Source organism: Salvia splendens, chromosome 12 (genome assembly GCF_004379255.2).
Source record: "Salvia splendens isolate huo1 chromosome 12, SspV2, whole genome shotgun sequence".
NCBI lineage: Eukaryota > Viridiplantae > Streptophyta > Magnoliopsida > Lamiales > Lamiaceae > Salvia > Salvia splendens.
Genome location: NC_056043.1, coordinates 13,977,275 through 14,002,361, shown reverse-complemented (window position 1 = coordinate 14,002,361; position 25,087 = coordinate 13,977,275). Strand labels below are relative to the sequence as shown.

General features: G+C 35.9%; 1 protein-coding gene across 6 annotated transcripts; it reads right to left on the bottom strand.

Annotated features, from left to right (window-relative positions):
- Positions 1 to 1,436: 1,436 nt before the first annotated feature.
- LOC121759213 (SNARE-interacting protein KEULE-like) lies at positions 1,437 to 16,437 on the bottom strand. 6 transcript variants are annotated; one of them, XM_042154719.1, is made up of 21 exons: positions 16,197 to 16,437; positions 14,174 to 14,232; positions 13,124 to 13,205; positions 11,748 to 11,826; positions 10,474 to 10,524; positions 10,215 to 10,311; positions 10,066 to 10,098; positions 9,682 to 9,807; positions 9,408 to 9,599; positions 9,232 to 9,315; positions 9,052 to 9,150; positions 8,892 to 8,965; positions 7,877 to 7,973; positions 6,870 to 6,995; positions 6,688 to 6,783; positions 3,852 to 3,971; positions 3,697 to 3,771; positions 2,850 to 3,046; positions 2,530 to 2,620; positions 2,377 to 2,466; positions 1,437 to 1,728 (listed from the first exon to the last, which is right to left on the bottom strand). In XM_042154719.1, the coding sequence occupies exons 1-21, from the start codon at positions 16,267 to 16,269 to the stop codon at positions 1,675 to 1,677; spliced, it is 1,995 nt and encodes a 664-aa protein (XP_042010653.1). In that variant the 5' UTR covers positions 16,270 to 16,437; the 3' UTR covers positions 1,437 to 1,674. The 6 variants fall into 6 exon arrangements, with proteins under 6 accessions (XP_042010653.1, XP_042010655.1, XP_042010657.1 ...); XM_042154721.1 differs by lacking the exon at positions 16,197 to 16,437 and having other exon boundaries at positions 10,446 to 10,524; positions 13,090 to 13,205; XM_042154723.1 differs by lacking the exon at positions 16,197 to 16,437 and having other exon boundaries at positions 13,090 to 13,205.
- Positions 16,438 to 25,087: the final 8,650 nt, after the last annotated feature.

Genomic DNA, 25,087 nt, shown 5'->3' with positions numbered 1-25,087 from the left:
AAAACCATCAATGCAATGTGGTTGTGGGTCATATTCATTACAGACTAAGCCCTTATTCATATGATGAAATGAAAGAGACAATGGAAATGTAATGCTCATATGATGGAATGGATGAGAAAATAGAATGGAAATCCAGATGAATTATTCATTCTTATCTTTATTACATTCCTACCTCTATTTCATCTCATTCTCATTATATTTCAGCATACCAAGAAGGGTCTAAGATGTGTTTGAGTTGGCTTAGTGGTAGAATGGTAATGTATGAGGCCAAAGGTCTTAGGTTCAAGTCAGAACCACCGTGAAGTGACCTTTTTTTCAAGAATCCATTTTCATTGATAGCTATAAATACAATGATAGCAATACAAATTTTCAACTTGCTTCAAGTCTTCCCTCTTTAAAACTAACAATCTCTATTTGCATAGCAACAATTAAATGGTGAAGCTCGTGTAGCGACCTTTAAAATTATATTCATTTGCCAATTTAAAAAAGAAAGGCCTAAGAATAAAATACTAATTTACTATCATCACTTGACAGGCAATAAGTTTGGATTAAAATTAAAAATATTAATACTCCCTTCATCCCATTAAATTGCAGTACAGAATTTTATATAATGTTGTTTTATGTGCTAAATGACGAGAAAATAAAGTAAGAGAGAGAAAAAGTAGAGATGATGTTGTTTTCATTTTAATAAACATTTCCACTTTTAGTGGGATAACCTAAAAGGAAAAAAAAATCAACACATCATATCAACACGGTACATTGAAATGTTAATAAAATTATGTGTTAACATATTAATATCATCATGTTAACATTTTTACTACACTGCGTTGATAAGTTAGTAGAGCTATCAACTTAAAAAAGTTAGCAATTGACCCCTACTTAATTGTGCAATAAAATATGTATCTTCTAAAGTTCATATTTTTAGGACCTATTTACTTTGCCAGTTATGTCAAAAAAAAGAAATTTTACATAATTTATTATACAAGTTACAATTTTTTATGGGCACAAAATGACCTCAAACCTGAGCTTTTTTTTCATGTAATAATAAAATTGCAAACAAGGAAAAGAGAGAGAGTATATGTTGCATTTTACTTGCAACTACGATCACTCAATCAACAATTCAGCCAAAGAATCCCCTCTTAGAGCTTGACTCTTAAGTGAGCAATAATCGACCGAGACTCATATTTTGGGGATGAAACAAATAAAACAGCTATAACAAACACTGGTTTTGGCTCTCTGTCAGGGAACGAAACACTTTGTGTATGCAAATACGCATATACTGATCAATGTTCCACGTGCACAGTGCACTACCTCCTATATTTTTTGGGAGACAGATTTCTACGAGAATTATGCACACATGCATTTGGTGTTAGTGGAGATGTGAAGCAAATAATCAGCTAGAGAAAGACGCTAACATGCAAAGGAAATACACAAACTGAAACTGTGAAAAAAACATTCAGCGTGAAAAGAAAGTATACTTACACTGTCACACACCACAGATTTTCAGAAGGCCTCAACAAATAAATTACAACACATCTGCCACACAGCCATTTTGTACATGGTGAGAAGAAAATAGAAGGATAGTGGAACGCAGCATGATACTTTGTTGTATGATCACAATTGCAAAGCAGCTCCGCTTAAAATTGGATATCCAGCTTCACCAGCCGTATATATCTAGATCTGGAGGTCGTCCAATGACAACTCATTTGCATTCAACAACTTTAGCTTCTGTAAAAGAAAAAGAATCACACAATAAGCTCCAGGCGATCACAGTCCTAGTTCACAACATTTAAGTAAGAGAACCCAAAAATCTGAGCACATGATGGAGATTAGGTCCTGTTTCATGTGTCTGTCAAGGTTAGACAGTTGCAAACGTTTTTAATGGGTGTAAAGGCAAAGCATATACCGAGCGAAAGCCATTAGTAAATAATTAGTTAAATCTCCGGCTCCTGAAACGGAAATCATGAATAAGGTACACATAATGACTAGGTGGTGTTTGGTTTCCTAGATAAAATAGTACCAGCAAGATATAATCTAGAATTAAGTTGTGAGATTATTTAGTAGGAGGGGTTGACTATGACTAATTATCACATGACTATCCATCTAAGATTAAGTCATGAGTTTCAATCTCATGAACCAAAACATAATACAAATTTAATCATGGATATAATCTTGCAAACCGAACACCCCCTAGTATATCAAGTGTTCAATTCTACAAATAAATCATGCCAGCCACTCTAAACGACTCATCTCAGAATCAGATGCCAGACTATAGTAGATTCATTGCCTCAAAATTCAATGCACCTTCTGGATGAATGCAATAACACAAAATAAAGGAGATGATATACGTAAATAGGAAAGAATGAAGTCTTTTACCGTTATAAATTGTGGGGGATCATCGAGACTGGATGATCCTAGAACAATTTCTCTTTGCAATTTTGCTGATAATTTATGACAAGCTCGTAACTGCAGAGAAACATATTTCAAAAACAAAATAGAGAGAGAGAGAGAGCAAAAATTGCATATTACCTCAGAACGTGTTGCACCACCTACAATAAACACAAAAATCCGCTGACCCATCTTCTTGAAATCACTAGAGGCGTGCCTTAAAATTGAATCACTAAATAAAACAAATAAATTAAGACAATCATTTCAGGGTGAAATGACAGAAAGCAACATGCAGATTACATGCAAAAAGTAAGTTAAAAGACTAAAAGTGCAAGCTTGTTGAACTTAAAAGGATAGCACTAGACATTTTTCAAAGACCGTGATAAAGCCAAATATTATATTACAATTACCACGAGAGATAAGTTGAGAGTCAATTAACAAACACAAGACTCCAAGTATACCTTGAATAACCATCATCAGAGTTCCGTGGACGAGCCCATGTTGCTGTTCTTCTTGATCTCTTTGAATAAGGTGTTGGGATGTCACCTGACCTTATTGCTGCACTCTGAGAGGATCCATGAATAGTAGGACTAGGTTCATTCATACAAGGATAATCATTCCTAGGTAGTTCGCCTTTACTAAGTTTTTCAACAAGCTCCTGCAAGGCAAGGGGAACCAGTTAGTCAGAAAATATGTTTACATTAGACTTCATGTGCACTCCAACGAGTATTACCAATAGTTTTCATCACAGGACACCTTATAATGCAAACACAAACCAAACAATAAAATGAAAATTTCAAGGGACAAATGGGTCTACAACATGATCAACTTTGTTGAAATTTTTAATTCAGCCACCACCAGATCATGTCAGGGTCAAGTCATTGTTTCTGTATGAGAAAAAGAAATCAATCATTCATGGTCCTGGGCTATAGTACATATACTGTTCAAAATTCAAAATTCAAAATTTAAACCAATTAAACATATTAGTCTCAGACAAGTACATTCACAATCCATCTCACAAGCAGTTTGCTATAAGACTTAGTGGAGTTTTTAATCATTCAGTAGCATTATATCTGCTGAGGTAAAATTTCAAGGTAACAGGATGTGGCCCATTCTACAAATAGCCGCGGTGCGGCTTAAAGGAGAGATAGATTCCTATAGCTGTTTTATTAAATAGCTTGTTCAAAGAAAATCGGTGATATTCATATATCTATGTGAGCTTCGAGTGCATTACTGATCCAATATCATCCAAGAGCCAGAGCAACCATACATCACTTGATCTTCCCAACTTTACAGTCATAAAGTTACCTCTATAATGGGGTAAAAACGTGATAATTGCCATGCCACTTCTCCAGGTCTGTCTTTTCGTGCAGCATGCTTCTTCTGAAAACAAGGAAAAATGAAAATTAACCCCACTATAAGATGTATGGCTATTACAGAACAATCACTTTTCTATTCACTACCTTGTGGACATCAAACTTAAGAGAAAAGGGTACAATTGAGCTCTTTTTGGGATCTGATGATGATTCTAGCAATCTCATATTATAAACTGCAGTCGCATCATCTTGTGGTAGTCTAGCCAGCTGCATTTTATGTAGCAGGATATCAGTTTTCATATTAAAGGTTTACCAGATTGCTTAATGGCTGCAGCCACAAGAACCACCTCAAGGAAGGTATATTATAGAGTTAAAAACATACAGCTGCTTATTCAGTAAAATAATAACCAAAAAAAAAAACAATTGGGCGGCACGAATCTGAAATAATAAAGCAAAATGTTGTATACAAAGTCAATTCCAAAAATTTGTATAGTATCTTGGGCTAAAGGGAGGATTTGAAGTACTTGAGGCTGCATAATGTTTTCCACAATGTTATGAATGACATATGGCAACTTACGTCGACCCAAATACCACAACTTTATGTCGGTATGCTTGTCGAGATATGGCAAGCGATAAATAAATATTATTAATATATATATATATATAGATAGGGGTGTGATCAATTGCTAACTTTCTTAAGTTGCTAGCTCATCAACACATTTTATTAAAAATATCAACATGATGACATTAAAATGTCAACATATAATTTTGTTGACATTTCAATAAATGGTGTTGACATTATGTATTGACATTTTAATGTCATCGTGTTGACATTTTTAATACACTTCGTTGATGAGTTAGCAGAGTTAGCAACTTAAAAAGTTAGCAATATAACGCACCCCTAGATAGATATATATAGTATACTCCCTCCGTCCCAAGGAAGATTACCCCTTTCATGGTGGGATTTTATGTTGCGTTGTTTTGTGTATTAAGTGGAGGGAGAATAAAGTAGAGATAAAGGTGTTTCCATTTTTAGAAATGGGTCGTCTTGATTGGGACAATAAACCAAAAAAGGAAAGTGAGTCATCTTTGTTGGGAAGGAGGAGTATGAAATATAAAAAGCAAAAAAATAGAAAATGATAAAAATATTATAGTATTTCAAATCTTCGAACGACAATTATAATTTAAAAGTCATAAACATAATACTCCATGTCTAATAAATAATACTAATTGAAGTCTTAGCTCAATAATTAAAATGTAAAATCATCATACATCAAAACATATTAAGTCTAAATTAAAATCCTTCTCAATCCTCATCAACCTAAACATAGTTATCCCATTCTCATTGTTATCATCGACATCCAACGAAATATCCTTCTCCCCTTAAATCTATATTCCCAACATGTCTCACTCATTCAATATTCCCAACATGTTAATGATAATAATATATTAGAAAATTTAGAATTGAGAATCTAAATATATTTTAAAAAGAAACTGAAACTGAATCAATAAGCCAGCGCAGCGCTGGGGGGGAGGCGCTAGGGCGGTGGGGAGGCAACTCCCGGGGGAAGATAGGGAAGTAGTAGGGTTGGCATTTAAATGGGTAATGCACATGAAATCTGAAAACATATTAAAACCATATTTCCCTATTTCAGATGTGCAAAGCGGATCGGTTTTAGCAAATGGGTCTATTTTGAGGAAACTGGCCGGACCATTTGGACATGGTTTAGGGTTAATGGGAAAATGGATCGGGTTCAGGGCTAGCCAGTAAAAAATGCCTCCATAAATGCTATGGCGGCCGCCATCAAAATCTGCCACAAGTCGTCATGGAAATGGCGTTTTTTCAAAATCCCGTCACGGAGAAGTGCCATGGCAGCATTTTAAAAACATTGTTTTTCCAACAGTTGAATCAAGGTGAAAAACTAGGTCTCTCAAAGTAACAGCATGATTTCTCAAGACGAATTCTTGATCTTTCAGATTTCGATAGAGAGAAAGAAGGTAAAGATATTCTTTGAGGCAGTAGCTGATTCGACGGTTGTATCATGATTTCAAGTTAACATCATAAAATTATTATGGAAGGTATCACATTTGTCAAGGTTAAAATAGAACAGTATTAGTGGAAATTGCCATTTTTAGCAAACTAGAAAAGCTATATGCATATTTTAGCCATCCACATATGAAAGTGAACTTTTTAGCCCTTTTTGGCTCAAGGTCTAAAAGATCCTTATTAAGAAATATCAAATAGTCATCTTTGGTTCGGAAGGAAAATTATTCTGTCAGTGCTCGTCCCTGAGACCCTAGGGTCACTCTTTTTTCAAGTCAAGAAAATGTATGCTTATGTAGAAAACATGCAATATTTCTCATGCAAATATGAACACAACCGTGACCCATATTATTTAAACATGGTCACAGATATGCTTAATTTAATCACGAGAACATAAACTCAATAGGCTAGTGTCTTTGGTGAATATAATTTAGAAAAAAAAAATTGGGAGCTGGCGTGCTGCATAAAGGGGGGGGGGGGAGAGAGAGAGAGGAGGGGTGCCAGTTTGGATGAAAGGGTGTAGTTTGAAGGTTCTTGCTAGTCTGGTGGGCGTGGTCATGTTTATATAAGGGGCAGGTTGGGGGTGAGGCTATTACACAAGGGTGGATCAGGTGGAGGAATACTTACAAACGAGGGGTGCTTATTGAACAGTAGGAGGGACGGGAATTTACATGATTTGGTATGGGGAGGCGTCTATATAAGTATTTACATGATTTATGCAGTACAGTTTTGGGGGTTTAGATTGACTAAACAAAGGGTATATGGTAAGGGCAACAAAAATCATATTCTGAAAAAATAGTGAATATAATCCTTTCATCATCTATAAGTTTAAGTTTTTTAGCACAGTAAGCATAACCAAATGGTATTAACAACTACATCCACAAGGTTATGAGGTCATGTCATGGACCCTAGACTGTTAAAAATAAAATTTGCACTAACCTCCATTAGTTTTGAGATTTTATCATCGTCAAACTTTTCAGGATATACGGCAGCATAAATCATCAATAATCGCAATTTATATTCACGCGATATATCCTGCCAACAATTGCACATTATAAATTACATCCGTCAACGGCTTATAAGCTTCTTCCCTTTTTCAGTACAAAGGAAAATGCACTCACCTCTTTTGCTCTAAGAAAATTAATAATATCCTTGGTTCCTGCATCTCCAAAAACAAGATCCTGCTCTAGTTGACCAACATCTTTAAGCCCAGATTCCCTGATAATTTTGTTAATTTTTCCTGCAATCTGAAGAAACACATTAGAAACTAGTCAACCCAGAAACAAAAATAAAGTTTTATTTTTGGAGTTAATTTACAGATCTGCTGCTTACATTTATTAGACAATAATCTTTAATAATCAAGTGGTACATATTACAAAATTTTAATAAACAAATTACTCCCTCCGTCCACAAAAAATAGGGCACTTTGTGAATGGCATGGGTTTTAATGTAGAATTGGTAAAGTAAGAGAAAAGGGAAAAAAGTAAGAGAGAAGTCGTGTTAGTGGAATGTGGGGTCCATATTATTAGTAGGAGAGAAAGGAAAAAAGTAAGAGAGAAGGGAAATAAGTAAGAGAGAAGGGAAAAAAGTAAGAGAGAAGTAGTGTTAGTGGAATGTGGGGTCCATATTATTAGTAAGAGAGAAGGGAAAAAAGTAAGAGAGAGGTTGAAAACTTCCCTTTTTTGAATGTGCCCTATTTTTCGTGGACGGAGGGAGTATTATTTTAGAGTTCATAAAAAGAGTCTAGCAATGAAAAAGAATTACTACATCTATGTATCAACTGATGGATTCACAAACATTATGATATGATATGATATCTTAACTCAAGCTTTCGGTAATTTATTTGCTTCTCCAAGACCTTAATTACAACTTTTTCTATTTGTTAAGATACAAAGTGCAGTCAAAACGAGCAAACATATGCCATTTATCTTTAACCAGTATCATCCACAGTCTGCCACAGTTATTTACATGCAGACTTGAGTGACAAACAAACAAATATGATGAAATATATAGCATTACTCTAGTTCAAGATAAGATCTTAGTAGATCGTTAGAAACACCACTTACGTGACAACATGATCAAGTAAAAGCATTAAAAAAGTTTCAGCCAGGAATACAATAAAACTCACATCAACATGGAGGGAGAGCTTTTCAATTTGTTCACTATATTGAGGCAAAGCTTGAACCATCTTTTGCAAGTCCCGCGTTGACAATTCACCACCAGATCTGCATATTTAATGTACACAATAGATACACATATACCATGACTAGCAGGACACGTGATTATATATCATTGATACAATACAGAAGCATGAAAAAAGTGAGACAGGGACTTTTGGAATTATTAGGGATTTTAGGTATATCTAAATATATCCATATAACTGAACGTGTACTCCATGGAACTAAGACCCCATAGATGAAATTTTGTTAAGACTTCGTCGTTCCAAATTGATAATCATAATCATACTTCACTTTTTTTATACTTGGATGGTTCAAAATCTCATAGCAGCATAATGTACTGCTACACGTTGATACAACTTTAAATAGAAAAACAGAGATATGCAAAAACTCGGCTCTTTAACCCAACCAAAACATCCAAGAAAATTTTAATCCACATCCAAAACAAGAAGGAAAGAGCAGGGATGGTCTAACAAGGTGATCGAGGCTAATAGTTACACTTAAAATAAGACTACACCATTGAAAATCTGCCATGTAAAAATAGCATATCTAATGTTAAATCCTAGCTATCAACTATACAATAACAATAGCTTTAGATATTATGCATTTAAGGGCTTGTTTAGTTTGCTTGACGTGATATAAGTTAAGAGAATGTAAATTTTCTAACTATGTTTTTAGCTTACAAGGATCTTTTTCTTGACAAAACAAGGAAGCTAAACAAACCCTAAATAGCCACTCAGATCGAAATAAAGTTTTATTTAAATGGTCGGCAGAAACAAAGTTATAGGTTACAAGTACCTTGTAAACTAGTAAGATATCTAATGGAGTATATTTTAATTATAAGTTGAGAGATTAATTATCTAACTCCGCAACAATCATAATCTAAGACTATTTTAATATTAAAAATTGGCATGTGTTTGATCCACCAAATTTTTCAGGAACCAACCAAAGTATATATCAACCAACCTTGAACCATGAATTTGTGCAGCCTTATTTTTCGATACGAAGTTTGTCATTTTCTCATGCAGCCGCTCACTTGCCTGATAATTGATTGAAGTAAATATAGCAATTGAGTCAAATCTCAGCGAAATATAAATAAATATACAGGAGGATTCTCCATACGTACATCAGCTATATGTGCATGTCGGAGCTCTAACCAGATAGGGTCATGATCCTCCAAAAGAACCTCTTTCTTCTCAGGGCGACCACCTGTCTTGCTTGGAACCTGACCATTATGATTACTTAACATGGCTGAGGAACTTCCAAATTTTAATCAGACTGTCTGGTAAGATCTAAGAGACACTACCTCATGGATGTATTTATTTCCGTCCATATTTAGTAAATCATGGCACATCGCATCATATGTCCATTCATGTATAACTGGAGCAATCTGAACAAGAAATACAAGTATATTATACAATAAAAATTACAGTGGAACTCTCGAGAATTTGAAATAGTGGGCATGGAATTGATACTACATACCTGGTCTACTGATCTATCTAAGATAAGAAGCTCGCATGTCTCCACTTGGGGAAAGTTAGGAAGGTTGGCTTTGTATTTCATCAGATTATTCCAAACAGAAGCAGCAAGCTTTGTAGGAATTAGATCACGAAAAGTAGTCATTGTAGTAGGGTCAAGGGACTTAGCAGCACGGTAACGCACATTTGGAAACTCCTGCCATATCACAATAAAATAGAGGTCTTCACTCTGAAATTGCTAACGCTATAGGACAACATTTAAGGTTCAGATAACGTACCCTCAAAGAAGCAAGCACTGTAGCTATTCGTGTCCCCATCACATTCAAACATGCATCACCTCTGCGAGAGCTTTCTTCGTCCCCGAAGAGATCCTCAAGTGCTCTCTCATTGTCAGTGATGAAACCCTGAAGTATTAGCCAATTGCCAAATGAACCATTGCATTTGTTGTTGAAGTTCACACCATGCAACAGGAACATTTCTAAAATACATGGATCTGAGTTGACCGTGGTCACCGTCTCATATAGCATGACTTAATTTACATCTTTGGTTGTCAAGCCATTGAACTAAATCTGAATGAGTTTTTTTCTTGTGAACAATAAAGGGATTATGAGAATGCTAGATACATGAACTTCCACATAAAAGTCTAAAAGGATTATATATACCTGGCTATCAATGGCAAAATATTCCAAGTTCATCTGTACATTTCAGATTCAAAACAAGAATAAATACTAGATCTCTCTTTAGTACAAATGTACAATATGTGTGGACATAGATAGAGAGAAAAGAAAGAGAAGGAAGGAAATTGAGTAACCTCTCTTAAGGCACCAATGCGAGGTAAAACACTTCCATCCTTCTTTATTTGGGCAACCAATTCGCGGGAAACAGGTGAACTGAAGAAGACAAAGGCCCTAGCGGCAGAAAAAAGATAAAAGTAGATGAAACAAAGAGATGATGAGCCCAATTATTTTCTATAACAATAGCTGCATACAACTCAGGAAATGTAAGTTAAAACTATTCCATAAAATTGTAGAGGAACACCTACCGAAGAAAGAATAAAACATTTGACATACTTTTTGTACAATGGCGATCTTCCAGACATATCAGACAGGAAGATAGCAATGCTGCACGATAAAGAAAATGAAAGATAAGGGCAAGAATGTGAAGCGCATAAAGAAGAAGAACAAGAAAAAATTAAACTAAATTTATCTAGAAGAAATTTGTAAGCAAAAACAATAAAAACTATTCAGAAGAAAGATCTATTGACTATGCTAGCATCTAAGCAGCCACGGCGTTTATTGAGTAATCAGTATTAAAAAGTACAAAATTCCCAAGAGTAAGTAATTAACAACCCTCCCTAATACTTGAACTGCAGAGGTTAGGCATATAAAGCTCTCGCAACATTCGACCAAAAAAACAAACAAATAAAACCACTTGCATATTTTCCTAGCAACGTAACTAAACCACCAAGGTTTTAGGTCCCGGGTAATTTTCTAATGGCCCCAGAGCCTCGAGGTGTAAACTGTACCTAATAAAATAAAACACATAGAAAAACTTTGAGAAAACATTAAAAAATCACAAGTTCATATCTACTTTAAAATATTAAATTCAAATAATTATTAGCCACCATCAAATGTCCAAGAAGAAGTGAGACATAGGGAGGTAGGGCGCACGAGAGAACTAAATATTTCTACCTCAGTTTCCACGTTTCATTAGGTTTAGCGGTCAGGAACCTCTTTTTTTAATTTTATTGTAATGTGTTTATTGGAACTGTTTTTAACAGCCAACTTCAAAGCCAGAAAAATAGGAAAATAAAAAAATTACAGCATAAGTGTGATGCGTGCACATCAACATGGTCGAGGCACCTGCCCCATTCAAACCAGGTGAGGCGCCGCCTCAAGAGCGATTCTAGGTGCCTCGCACTGAGGCGTACCTCACTAACACTTTTCTAAACCATGTAAAGTACATTGGCTATTGATAAAGGAGACTCCCTTGACAGTAGAGGAGTTTGTCAGTAGATTTTTAACAATATGGCTATGTTTCTGTGTTTCAATTGTAAAAAATCCCTGCTTAAAAAATCATGCACTACAAGCTAAAAGATCCCATCAAACTATTATGTCAATTCATCTCCTCTCAGTAGTAGCAATGATACTTAGAAGAAGGAAATGAAAAAGGATAACTGATATATGATACACAACTTCAGTATCAGTCAACAGACTTCCTTCATTAGAGTCCAGTAACTTTCATGTAACGAGTCTCTTGTACAAATTATTCTGCAAGCCTTATAGCCTTACTATCAGGATGATCCCAAAACCAAAGTCAGGTGATAAAAATGTGAACTACATACTTTTCTTTGGTTGGTTGGATAAAATATATCCCATCCATGGATGGCAAAGGTTGTCTTCGTTTGTGTATATCTTCCACCACTGCAATAGGTCAGACAACATCGTTACTCCTCTATCTCAATAAATAATTGCATTTATTTGTATCATGGTGAATCTTCCCAACACAAGACTCATGCAAAAGATAATTTTAGGTTGCCTGTTGTTCCACAAAAATAATAAAGCAGTTAATTGCAATTGGGAATCAATCAAATACACCTGTTTCTTCTTTCCTAAAATTAAAGTTAAAGATTGTACTAGACATGAAGTACAGCAAACTAACTCATGAAGCTTCCACCAACTTATATCGTACTCCCTCCATCCCACAATAGGAGTCCTATTTGGTTTGGGCACGAATTTTAAGAAATGTAAACAAAAGTGGATTGAATAAGTTAGTAGAATGTGGGTCCCACTTATATATATTAGTTTTATAATAAAATGTGAGTGGAATAAGTTGGTGGAATGTGGGACCTACTTCCAATTTATGGTAAAAGTGAAATAGGACTCTTATCGTGGGACAGACGGAAATGGAAAGATAGGACTCTTATTGTGGGACAGAGGGAGTAATAAATAAAACTGCATGCGCCAACAGATCACCACACATCCCGAGCTTTTCTATTAGTCTAAGCATACAGGTAATACGTCAGACAATGTTTTCAGAGCAATACATATGATGACGTTCTTATGAATATATATTGAATGCACAAATTGGAGCAACTAATAAGCTGAGGATGGCAACTAAATCGAAAATAGACAAGTAGCCTACTAAAATTGCTATCATGAAGTGACATTTAGTACCTAAAATATTTAGTAAGCCATTTAAATAAAAAAAAATATGGATTTAGAGACAAAGCTTTCATAAGAGAGTAAGTTTCAACAAGTTGTGATCTGTGAATTTCATAATCAAATCAATATTTATATTCACTATCTTTCAGATGAGAGTTGAGTAGTTGACAAAATAACTGTTCATATTATTGCTTGAAGTAGTGTGATAATCAAACCTTCCAATCACTAAATCTTATTATTGTTGTTGTTGTTGTTCTTAATGTGTTTGTTCTCGTTGTTGTTAGATTATTAAATTATCAAATATCAATTATTGGTCTCACACAACCTGAACACTGAGTTTTATTCAGGGGGTACATGCATATTATTTGAAACATTTGGCAAGTAACTTACAAGCACTCACATAAATAACTCCACCATAAACAATACCGGAAAGCTCATGTATAAAGATATGATCATGGCGTAGATTTAGAGAGCAACAAAAAGCAAAAATAGTATTGGGCATAAAAAGAAGAAAAATAGTACAATTTTTCTCTGAGACTGGCCTTCTATTTCTTACATGAAACTCCTTCCTCTGTGATATCTGCCATCTTGCATGCGTAAGACATTATTCTTACTGTTAGCTTGTCCATAATAAGTACCTACATGTCAAGGTATTAGAATAGGGAGGTGATAAAACATAGAAATTGAGGGATTAAAGGGCATCACATAATAGATCAAAGAAAAATCAAAACCCAAAATATGTTATCTATCTACAACAAAATTTGATTACAATTTGTGCCTGATGGTTATTTTACAAATGTCAAACAGGACTTTGTGCTTCTCCTGGTAATATAAATACCTGGTAGATTACCCTTTTCTGCACTATACTTAGAGATAATGGCACAGTAAAACATACACATCTCAAGCGATTGTGTATTAAACTGAATCGAGTAAGTTAAAGTTTCATCCAAAGTGATTGGTGCGGATTATTTCAGTTAAAAGAACTATTTTCCAACAAAATTATACCAATAATAGACAAGAGGCATATGAGGGGGGAAAAGGTTTGAGCATAAATCAGAAAGGCAAAAATCATTAATAGACTTGCAATAAGAAAATATATTGACCATTGGAAAGAAAAGGTTTAAATAAATGAGAACTTTAATAACAATTTCACTACAGAAACCATTGTTCTACACCACTGCCGCATTTGGATTCGCTATCGAAACATGCCTATTACTTTACTTTATTTCTTCCCCAAGCCTTCAACATACCACGCACCCTCTATTGCATAATTTTCTTCGTTCATTTTTTTCCCCGGTATTATGGGATACTAATCATACTAGTATTTTGCCACATATGACATTGGTAACAAAATGCGTATCTAGCCAGGACATATTATTCCCTCAAATGGAGCTCAATCAGTCTGGTGTACTTGCACACATACATATCAAAAGTTTTGAAAGATTCTTGAGATTTTTGTAAGAAAAAAACTTGAGCCTCAGGCATCATACATTTACTCAACATGCAATGGATTGATGGAGGAGAGAAGTCCTAGGAATCCTCCAACCCAATCACCCACACCTAGATCAACTTTCTGAATGTAAGAGAAATATATGTTCTTTTCTACCTTCCAACTCGACTTGGAGTCCCCTGTTTTGGTTGATCGGAGCATTTCATATAACAATCCTGCATGTGCAGAAATTAGTAATTATAGAGAAATTACAGAGGACAAAGAATATATAATTGTAGCTCGCTAATCATTTTCAATAATAATCACCACTAAGAAAGATTTGCAAAGAACAAACTAAGACCCACACCATGGCATCAGCAAGCATACATCAGTCATAAAAAAACTGATAAAAGAGATTAGAAAATTTTCATTGCTGGACCAGAAAAAATGAACTAGAAAATCATCTGATGTTGTACCAGTGGAATAAAACTGATACAGAATGAAGCTCAATGATAGTCCTTAATGTATGCATCAACAGATGTTATATCTGTATGAAGATTCAGATCCTGCCTAATCAGTGGTTTTATAACAGGACTTTTAGCAATCAACTGTTTCTAGAAGTAGATAGTATATAAAAAAAATTTAAAATTGATAGAGACAAGCTTCAGAAGCTTTTAAACTTCTAGTGTTTAAAGATATTCTATAATCGATGCATCAAGCCATCACCAGGCGTGGAAAAATTGGGCAATTAAATTGACTTATCTTAATAGTGGTGTTTTAATGGTAATTTTATAGCATCAACAGCTTCTGCAAGAGATTAGTAGAAAATATATCATAAAGATTGAAGCTCAGAAGCTATTCGAACCCTGTTGCTCAATTCTGCAATCTATGCATCAACAGGCGCTAAAAATTATAAGGAGGCTCAGTTTTCCTTTAACAGGTGTTGTTTTATCTTGAAAAAGCTTTTCAAGTACTGGTGCTCAATGATATTCTATATTTATGCATCACATTAAGAAATATAAGAGAATCAATTGTGCTACCTTATTAGTTAGTTATTTAGTTTATTCAGGATTTCTTTAACATTAAACGGTTTGTACAAGTAATAAAGGAGTGAAACCTGTAACTAAAGCATATAAACACAACTAAAGCGTATAAACAAATTAGACAGTCAAGATAGCACAAATATGTCCGAAAAGTAGTCAAGTTAAGGAATGCACTTCTGCTTTATTTCCAAAAAAGGATGGTCATTTTCTCTCTTTAAAAAAATTGAGATCAGCACATATTCTAAAAAAGTACAAGCATATCTTAGTGAGTGACACGGAAAGGCCTCTCTTGTCAATATTTTTTTTCAGAGAAAGGTGCTTTTCTAATATACTCCTAGTTATGCTACATGAAAAATCATGATCTACCATGTTAATTGATATCCATGCCTTTCTTAATCAATTTACACATTCTTTCTGAATTCTGATCCTACAAGAGTACTGAAAAATAAATGAAAATTGAAGTATTAAATATCTTTATTGTGCAGAATGTAATGATTTTGAGTAACTAGAGCTGCTGACATCAAAACACCATCAATATATTAGTAAACTCTCAATAAATAATCTAATGGACAATAGTAAGGCACAACTGTATTCTAAAAGTTGTGAACTAATTTTGGACCTGCATTACTTATCAAGGTATCTTCATGATCAACAGTGCTGACAACAGACTCATGCTAAGACTGTTTACATGAAGTATCACAGAGCCATTTCTAGTGGTAACTATAAACAACCACTTGCTCTTAAATCAACTCAAAGGAACTTTGGTGCCCTTAGCACTGACACGAAAAAAATAAAACAGAACTATAAGTAATATAATCTTAGAAATTATATCCATCAGACATTAGCACTTAAAACCAGGACGCGGTTTTCTTTAGTCGATCGAAATCCTTTTCTAAGCCTCAAATCCAACACCAGTTTTAGCCACTCAGATAATTCAATTGCTGCTACACGATCACTAAAGTCAAAATCAAAGTATACAAGTCATACACAAAAACAAAGGTAACAATAGAATCACGGAAAGAAAACTAAAATAAAGCTCGCGAGGTATCAGTGTCACTCAGCCCAATCACATGCACAAACCAGCTAATTTCAACACACTCTCTGGATATAAATATAGGTCGCAGAAAAGAGGCGCATCAAAAGTAAAATTGACTAACTATCGCGGCTAATTTGGCGAAAATTCTTGTACTCGCTCCCCTGCGACGCTGTATCGGAATCAGACATCGACATGGCAAATAGATTGTAATTTGTAGCGGCGCGACTTTTTTTCTTGTCCAAGGGAGATCAATCAAAGCCCAGAAATAAGGTTGTTGATCCTGATTTCTGGTGACTTGGATTGTAGAGAGGGATGTTTTAAGGAGAAGATAAAAGAAGGCAGTAATAGCATATAAATTCGGGTTTTGCGTGGGTTTGACTATTCGCCTCCGATTGATGAATTTTCTTAAACCAAATGCAACTCAAATCCGGGTCGGGTGGGTTGCGCTGCTCAAACCGTACTTTGATTCGGCATTACACAAAAAGACTTCTTTTTTTTTCGTAATACTCCGTCCCGCGTTGCTCTTCTTTACATTATTCTCTATCTTACTTTACTATTTCCACTTTAACTATTTATTATCATTTTTATAAAATGGGTGCAGAAAAATAAATGCGACTCCTAATACGGGACGGAGATAGTACTAATCAACTGCAATGCTTCTAGAATTAATATGGATATTTATTTTGTATACATTTAAATTCATTATTCTTATTTAAATGAAGATGTCTTAAATGAAGATGTCATAGTTGGTAAAATGTCTGATACTCCCTCCATCCGCGAATAGGAGTTCCATTTTTCTATTTTAGTCCGTTCGTGAATCAGAGTCCCGGTTCTTTTTTACTATAAACGGTAATATGGTTTTATATTCCACTAACTCATTTAACTCGCATTTTATTTAAAACTATATATAAGTGAGACCCATATTCCACTAACTTTTTACTACCCATTTTTTTAACATTTCTTAAAAGTCGTGGGCGAAAAAGTTGGACTTCTAATGACGGAGAGAGAGTATGTTTTTAGTTCTGCACAACTTTTGAATTTATTAAATACATAATTATTTAGATAATGGGCAATAGATATGAATTGAGCATGGTCATTCCTTTGTTAGGAATAAATTTTTTAAAAAAAACATTATTCTATCATTATTTCATTCTAAATAGAAATAATTTCTTGCACAACACACACATAATGATATCAGTCGGTCCAACAAGTTCAAGTTTGATCTCATCTTATTGGATTTGGGTTAATATAGGGTTAAACCTATGGGACTCGGGGGCTAATTTCGGTTCAACCCTATTAGGTTGCGGGTTATTCAATTTAGAATCATTCCAGTTGTGATTTTTGTAGGCTATATATTTTCAATCATAATCCTATCAAATTGTCAGTTATACAGGTAACACGTTGGTTTCAAGTTGAATTGACATTCCTACATACACGCATGCAAAATTTTGTGAATTATATGTAGTGTATGTATCATGTGTGTGCAATGCATGTAATGTGTGTGTGCGCATTGTGTGTTGTGTAGTTAGTGTGATTGTGTGGGCAGTGTGTGGTATGTGATATATCAATTATATGTGTGTGTTGTGTGTAGCGTGTGTGTATGTGTGTAGCATGTGTAACAATTTGTGTGTGAGTGCAATATGTGTAATGTGTATGCAATTTTATTCCATTTCATTATTATATTATCTATAGTTATCAATTATTAGGATGAAATCAATCAATGAACAATAATTGCATTCTTTTTTGTATATTGTTCCTACCAAGCACAAGGAGATAATGAAACTGTCATTTCATTCATATCATCATTTAATTATCACTTCATTTCATCCTCTCCCAGTCTCATCCCATCGTACAAACAATGACCTAAGGAGTCGTTTGGTTATTAAGTTTCGACCATATCGAAATTATTATATGCAGGAAACCTAGTGTTTGGTTACTTATGTATGTTATATGTTGGCTCGTTAGAAGCAAGACCCGCACTGTTCACGTTATTTTCAACAGATAAGTATCTGCATATTTTGGTGCGTTTATTAGCTGTAATCGAACGTTGTGTCTGATAAACTCTTTTTTTGTCCCAATTCTCTTTCCTCATTTTGTCATTTTGAATATGAGCACAACTCAAAGTCAAACCTTAGTCTCATAACACATGCATCGTAGAAGAAAGAGTTGCACATTATCGGAGGACGGAATTTTCGTCAAAGAGAATCGATTGCTGTAGCGCAAGTATATTTGAGATCTTAACCTATATTGTGCAAACATGTGGATGTATTTGTTGGATTTGGTTGAGTCATTTGTCGGATCTAGTTGAGAAAAATTGATCTTGTGTGGGTCTTTTGTTACAATGCGAGAAATAGTTATGATTTGTGTATAGGAGATCTTCGGTCATTATTTTTTGGACAGAAGACCAATATTTTCGGTTATTCCTGATATTATTTGTAGGGTTAGTTGCAGTGGGTAAATTTGGGGATTAAATTTAATTTTTGTTTAAATTTTTTGTGGGATTCATTAATCAATTTAGTTGATATTGTCCAGTCAGCATACCAATTTTAATAAGGAGGTGTGAACATGTCGCTCTTCTCGTTCTCTCCTTTCTTCCTCTTCCTATCGTTGTGAACTGCTCAAGTTGGATTGTCAAACTGATCCATCTGGCCTATGTGTGCCTTCAACTTGCGAATGTCGGTGAGTGGGTCGATTGAAGATTCAGACTGACCAACTCGACTTAATCCGACTCGAGTGAGGTGAATGGAAGGACTCGAGAGCGTTTTCAAAACCTTAACCTACAATACTATTAACTAGTATAGGGAAGTAAGGATCGATCCCACGAAGATGATGTGTTTTACATTTGTTGTGGACACGAATGTGCAAGGCTGCGGCCACGCTTTCCAGGGGTGGGTTAAGTTAAACTACTTGACTTGAGAGACTAAACTAACTGAAATGATCAACTCATACTAAAACTTTCCTAAAATGGACAAACAGAATAAAATGGACAACTGTCAGTCTCCGGCAAAACGTACTATAAAGCAAAAACTTTCTAACAACTTCATCTTCTCCACGATCCAAGCCCCCTAGCTCAAGTGGTTGAGGTGGGAGGCAAGGATACCGCGCCGTCCTAGAGGTCACGAGTTCGACCCCTGGGAGGCGCAACTTGGGGATTAATTTCCCCTGGGGAGTTCTTGAGTCCTGGCCTGGATCCAGGCACTGGGGGAGATATGTTAACTTGGTATCCTTGATTGGGTTGATACAGTTAACTGGTCTGGACCCGTGCTTGGGACCCAGGCGCTGGGGGAGATAGGTTAACTTGGTACCCTTGATTGGGTTGATACTGTTAACTGGTCTGGACCCGTGCTTGGGGAAAGGTTGGCTGACTTGTTCCTTCCCATCCCAACAACGAAGCGCAGCTCGGGTGTAAAACGCTTCACTCCGACCGTTAGGCCGGGGGTCCGAGTCACTTCGGGGGGTAGATGGGGAACCATCGTCGATCCTCCTTTAAAAAAATTAAAAAACTTCATCTTCTCCACGGAATCAACATGTAAAACAGAGTAAAGTCATATCTGAACAATTACGAACTACGAAACATCATAACAACTTGTAAACTTAAATCTACTCCTAAGATCTAACCTACGCCTCCATAAATAAGAAACTGAGCCATAACCATGCAGAAATCACAAACCATCTATCATATCTAAACATCCTAAAACACCTCATCCATAATTTTCTTCTTAACTAGACAAAACTTAAGTCTAAAGCTCAGATCCAACAGAATCAAAACAAGACAAAACACTTTAAGCTAAGAAGTGCATCATAAATCTGAAATCATAAGTAAATTAGAGCATTCATGCATGGTAAACAAAACATTTAAACGTGAACATGAATAATAACATCAAATCTGCTAGATTAAGAACATCGAGAGTCTGCAACAAAAGCATAAATTGAAAATAGACTAAAACAAAGATGGAAATTGTTTTATCGCTCCTTCTCGAAGCGGAAATACAGAACCAAAAACTTAGAATGATAAAACCAGCACCAAACCACACTAAACTAAATTAGACCGGGAACCAAGTGTGTATGTGAAGGAATACAGGAAGATGAAGTAAAATGAGCTCCGATTTCAGCCCTAGAAGATAGCTGAATTCCTAAGATGTTTTTCCATGCGTATTCGTGTGACCCCCCCTCTTTACTCGCTTTTGGCTTTCTATATATAGAGAGGAGTATGGCTCTGATACCTAGGTACGACGCTCTCCAAAATGTCATTCCTGCCCTTCACTTTTGTGGCGGGGTCTTTAGCTCTATCTCCCATGCGGAAAACCCCTGATAGCTCCATTTGATTCTGACTTGATCAACTCAGCACTGTAGTTTTTTAGTTCATTTCTTGATCTGTTCATACGCCCAACTGATCTGTTCATTTTTTGAATATAGCGGAATTCACACACACCTGACTCAAAATTAAATGTTAGATCACATATTTAAGTGTAGTTTTATCACAGTACACATGCATGAAACGAGCCTCATTAAGGTGTGGTATATGATTTACAATTTTTTTTGTTAATTTTGTTTGTGCAGTCAATTTTGTTTGTGTAAATTTTGTTTGTGCAGTCAATTGATCCTTCTGATAGTATTCCCCTTTATGGAGATGGCCCGTCCCTTTCGTTTATCCACTGCCGTTTACCTCATGATACAAGGTATAGTGCATCTCTTACATATGCAATCGCTAATCATTTTGTACTTACATCTGAAAAGAAAAACTCCCAACGTAAAACAAAAGAAGAAAAGCTAAAACAGAAATTCTTTCATCGTCCCTTCTCGGAACGGGATTACAAAACCAATGATGAAAGTGCGAAAACCAACACCCAACCACTACTAAACTAAAACTAAACTAAGAACCAAGTGTGCATGCGATAGAAATCAGGAGTTTGGAGTGTTAGGAGCTCCCATTTCAGCCCTAGAAGAGAGCTGAAGCCTAATTGAGTGTTGTCTTCTTCCTCCTTCTCTATTTCCATTTATAGGAAGGCGATTAGTCTTGATCCCTAGGGCAACTTTCCTTCGAAAAGTCTCTCCTTCCCTTTGCCTTTGGGGATCTTTCTTGTGTTACGCTCCATCTCCTAATCGGGTGCTCTTGCCGCATGTCATGTAGCCTGACTTGAACCGTTTACGCGACAATTTGACTCATTCTCCTTGATCCGTTCGTCCGCCCAACTGATCCACTCGCTTTTTGAATATGGCGGACTTTCACATACATCTGGCTCACAATTGGACGTTAGCATTTGGTGTAATTTTATCTCAGAACACATGCATGAAACGAGTCTCATCAAACTACTCACACTTAAACCATACTTGTCCTCAAGTATGAAAGATAAGAGGCAAGTTTCAAAGCATGATTCTTATTCAAAGACATTATAAACAAAAGTAAGCATGTAAAAGTTCTTGAAAAGGAAAAACACATAAGTAAAAAGAAACACATTGTCATTAAAAGGAAGGAGGAACTGGTTTATGTTTTTGGCAATTGTCCCCACAAGCTTAAGGTCAATCCAATTGTCTACAGTCTCAGATTCCTTTCCCTCCCCCTTCTGCCTAATCAGCTTGTCCGTTTATCAAGATAGCTTCTATCCTTTTCAATTGTTGGAATCGCTCAGTCACTCAATCCTCTCCAGAATTGTTAAGACTATTCTCTCATTCATTTTGCCATACCATTGATGCTTGAGTTTTGCCGGCAGAGACTAGTTCCTTAAGGTCTTTTTTCCAGGTTGTAATGGGGTCAAGGTTGTAGTGTATAAAGGTGAGGGTCCTACGGGTTTTTTTTTTTTTTTAAATTAACTTCATATATTTATATCATATATATGAAGGAGGAAATTACAAATCAACTCCTATAACAAGGAGGAAAGACAAATTACGCCACCCTGGGTTCGAACTCGAGACCTCCAGGATAGACGCGGTATCCAGCACCCTTTACCGCTAGGCCAAGGGGCTTGGATGTGAGGGTCCTACGGGTTCTAAGTTTAGATTTTATATAAAAGTAATAAGGACATGTGAACTTAGGAACTAGACTAGAACAACCTCCCTATATACAATTTGAAACTTTCCCAACCCTGGAGATACCCTTGGCCATTTTTGCCTTATTTATCTAACTCTTTTTATAAGGCCAGGTTACATTATTTCCTGCCCTATACATTTTTATCTCTCTCTCTTTTTTGTGGGTCAGGTTATAACTTCATGCCCAACTTGTTTTCTCTCTCTCTCTCTCTCTCTTTTTTCCTACCAACTTGGCTTCAACTCTTCCTTACTATCTCCTCTACCCAATTGGTGGGCTGCCCCAGTCTATCCTTTGTTCACATGACCTGAAAGCTTATGGTTTCCAAAATAAAGGATAATTACAGTTTAGGCCCAAAAGGTGTTACTAGGGGATGCTCTTACAATGAGGTGGGTTCATCAGGTTCGAAAGGGTTAGGCTCAACTGGTTATTCCTATTGCCTTTAGTCCTTACTAGCCCATGTCATTTCTCCCTAAGCATCAATGGCAGCCTCTCTATTTTTACTTCAGTAGAAAGTGTTCTACTCTGGCTTCTAACTCACATGTTAGAGGGCTTCACATAGAATTTAGATTAAAGCATTTCCATCGTTCTTACATCTTCCAAACTGACTTTGGTTTGTTGAAGGAGAGAATCTCACAAATCAACATGTATCCTCTCTTCAATCACTCTTACTAAGGGAATCTTGTCTTTATTCTGATTAAACAAGTTCATATCCAAAACACATAAGTTCAAAACAACTAGCATGTGACTCCTAACTAACTCAAACTTCACACATGTTGACACTAACTACACTAACTGTTCCCCCCTCCCACTTCATTATAGCTTGTCCCTAAGCGAACTCGATGAAGTGGAAAACAGGGTTGTTAGTGTCAAAACAGGAAAACAAAACTTCTCACACTTGGACCATGCAATGGGCTAAGTGGGAGAAGGCCAAACAAAGCATATATAAAAACAAACATATCAACAAGGAAACAGACAAACTTCTTACACATAGACCAGGCACTTGGCTAAGTGGGAGAAGAACACATATGAACAAACAGAAGCATGTAAACATGTGGCAGAAAAATAGTAAAAAACAAACTTCTCACACTTAGACCGTGCAACGGGCTATGTGAGAGAAGGTAAATAGAATATATAAACATAAGGATCAGGCCAACATGTTTACAAATAAACTTCTCACACTTAGACCACCGATAAGTTGTATTCTAGGTCTTGGTTACTGGTCAGTATGTGAGCTTAACGTGCATTATCTGCACGAAAGATGCTTAAGTGTGCAGGAAAAAGGGTACAAGCCAGTAGGAAAGAACCCGGAGATTCAAGTGAGAAAGGACACCAGAAGGGTGCAATACTGATCAGGATGCATGCCAAAAGGCTCAAGATGGAGAAGGAAGGATTGCTAGGAAATGACCAACCATTTGATGGGGGCAAAAGCGACAATGCATAAGGAGAAATAACCCTAAATTTTAGGGCAAGCCACCCTATAAATAGAAGGTCATTTGGAGAGAGAGAAGAGCACTCAATTCCACAACTCACTTTTCCTCTCGGATAACTCTAGTTCCAGCAGCAGTGGAGACTAGCTCCTACACTCTTCGTTCCTCGCCACCAGTTATGATCACTTGAAGACTCTGACGACTTGCTGGAGAAGAGTTCACCGCCGTTCCAGCTTACATCTTTGTAGTCGAAACACAGTTCCACCGCCAGAGGGGAAAAACAATCTTTAATCGCTTTCCTAGTTATATTTTAGTTGTGTTTCGTTTTGAACCATTTCTATTTCCAGTTATCTTTTGGATTCTAAAGTGTTTGACTTGGATTTGATCTTTATGAAGTTTGATTTTACTTTTCGTTTGTCTCTTGGTCGCAATGTTTTCATTTTTGTTTAGCTTTGTTAGACCTAGTAGTTTAGAGTGATTTTAGTACGTTCGAGCATGTTTTCTTGTGGTTAAGTTAGATCTAGCTGTTGAGTAATTGATGCACCTTTTATTAGCACTGTAACTACCTGCAAGTATACAGAGTAGGAATAGTATAGCTAAAGGTTAGTGCCGGATATCGATCACAGGGAAAACAGACACAAACTGTCTATCCTCTACTAAAACTTAATTACTATTTGGAAAACCAAATGATTTTTGAATTTTTGAAAATAAAGAACAATTAAAAGGAATAAACAACTGATTGCAAATAAATCACGGAGATAAAAGTATAGAGATAAGGGAATTCCAGGGATGTGCATTCACAGTTATGGTTATACAAATTTCATCTACAATACCCTAGCACAGTTCTTACTTTGATAGAACGAGTCACCTAGTTTATGCTCGTGCGATGCAAACGTTGGTTACAAACATTAGGGTTGTCAATCCTAAATACGTAACTCCTAAAAGCTCCTAAGACCCTTGAAAAGTCCTCACTCTCAATTAACAGTGCTGTTTTAAAGGAAGCTAATTGTAGTGTCTATTAAGTGGATCTAACTCGTCAACCTCCTCTCACAATTATGTAGCAAGTTATAGTAATTCATCACAGAATGTGTCACTCAAACGTGAAGCATTATCCAACAACTTAAGGAAGAAACAAAATAAGAACAAAACATATATCAAATAGAAAAAAGGAATTGTATAACCAAAGTCGTTACTAACACATCCCTAGAATCCTATGAATTTAGTTACACATGATAGAATAATATAAAAACATAGATTGAAGGGAAAACAATGAAAACATAAAACTAAAGCAAATAAATTTGGTTAAATCCTTATAGCTTTGATGTTCTTGAATCTTTCAACTCCTTGCACAATGAAGTACTCTAACTTTTAAACTCTAGAAAATATGTTGCAAAAAGAAGATCTAGATGAAGGATTAGGGTTGGAGGAGAAGCTATGAAGGCTCCCCTTGTGGGGGCTATGGAAGGGTTTAAACATAGTAAAAGGTGTCCTCCAAGTAATAGGAAAGATGGAATTTTCGTGCCCCATAGGTTAAGGAAAAGATTTGGCTTAACAAGG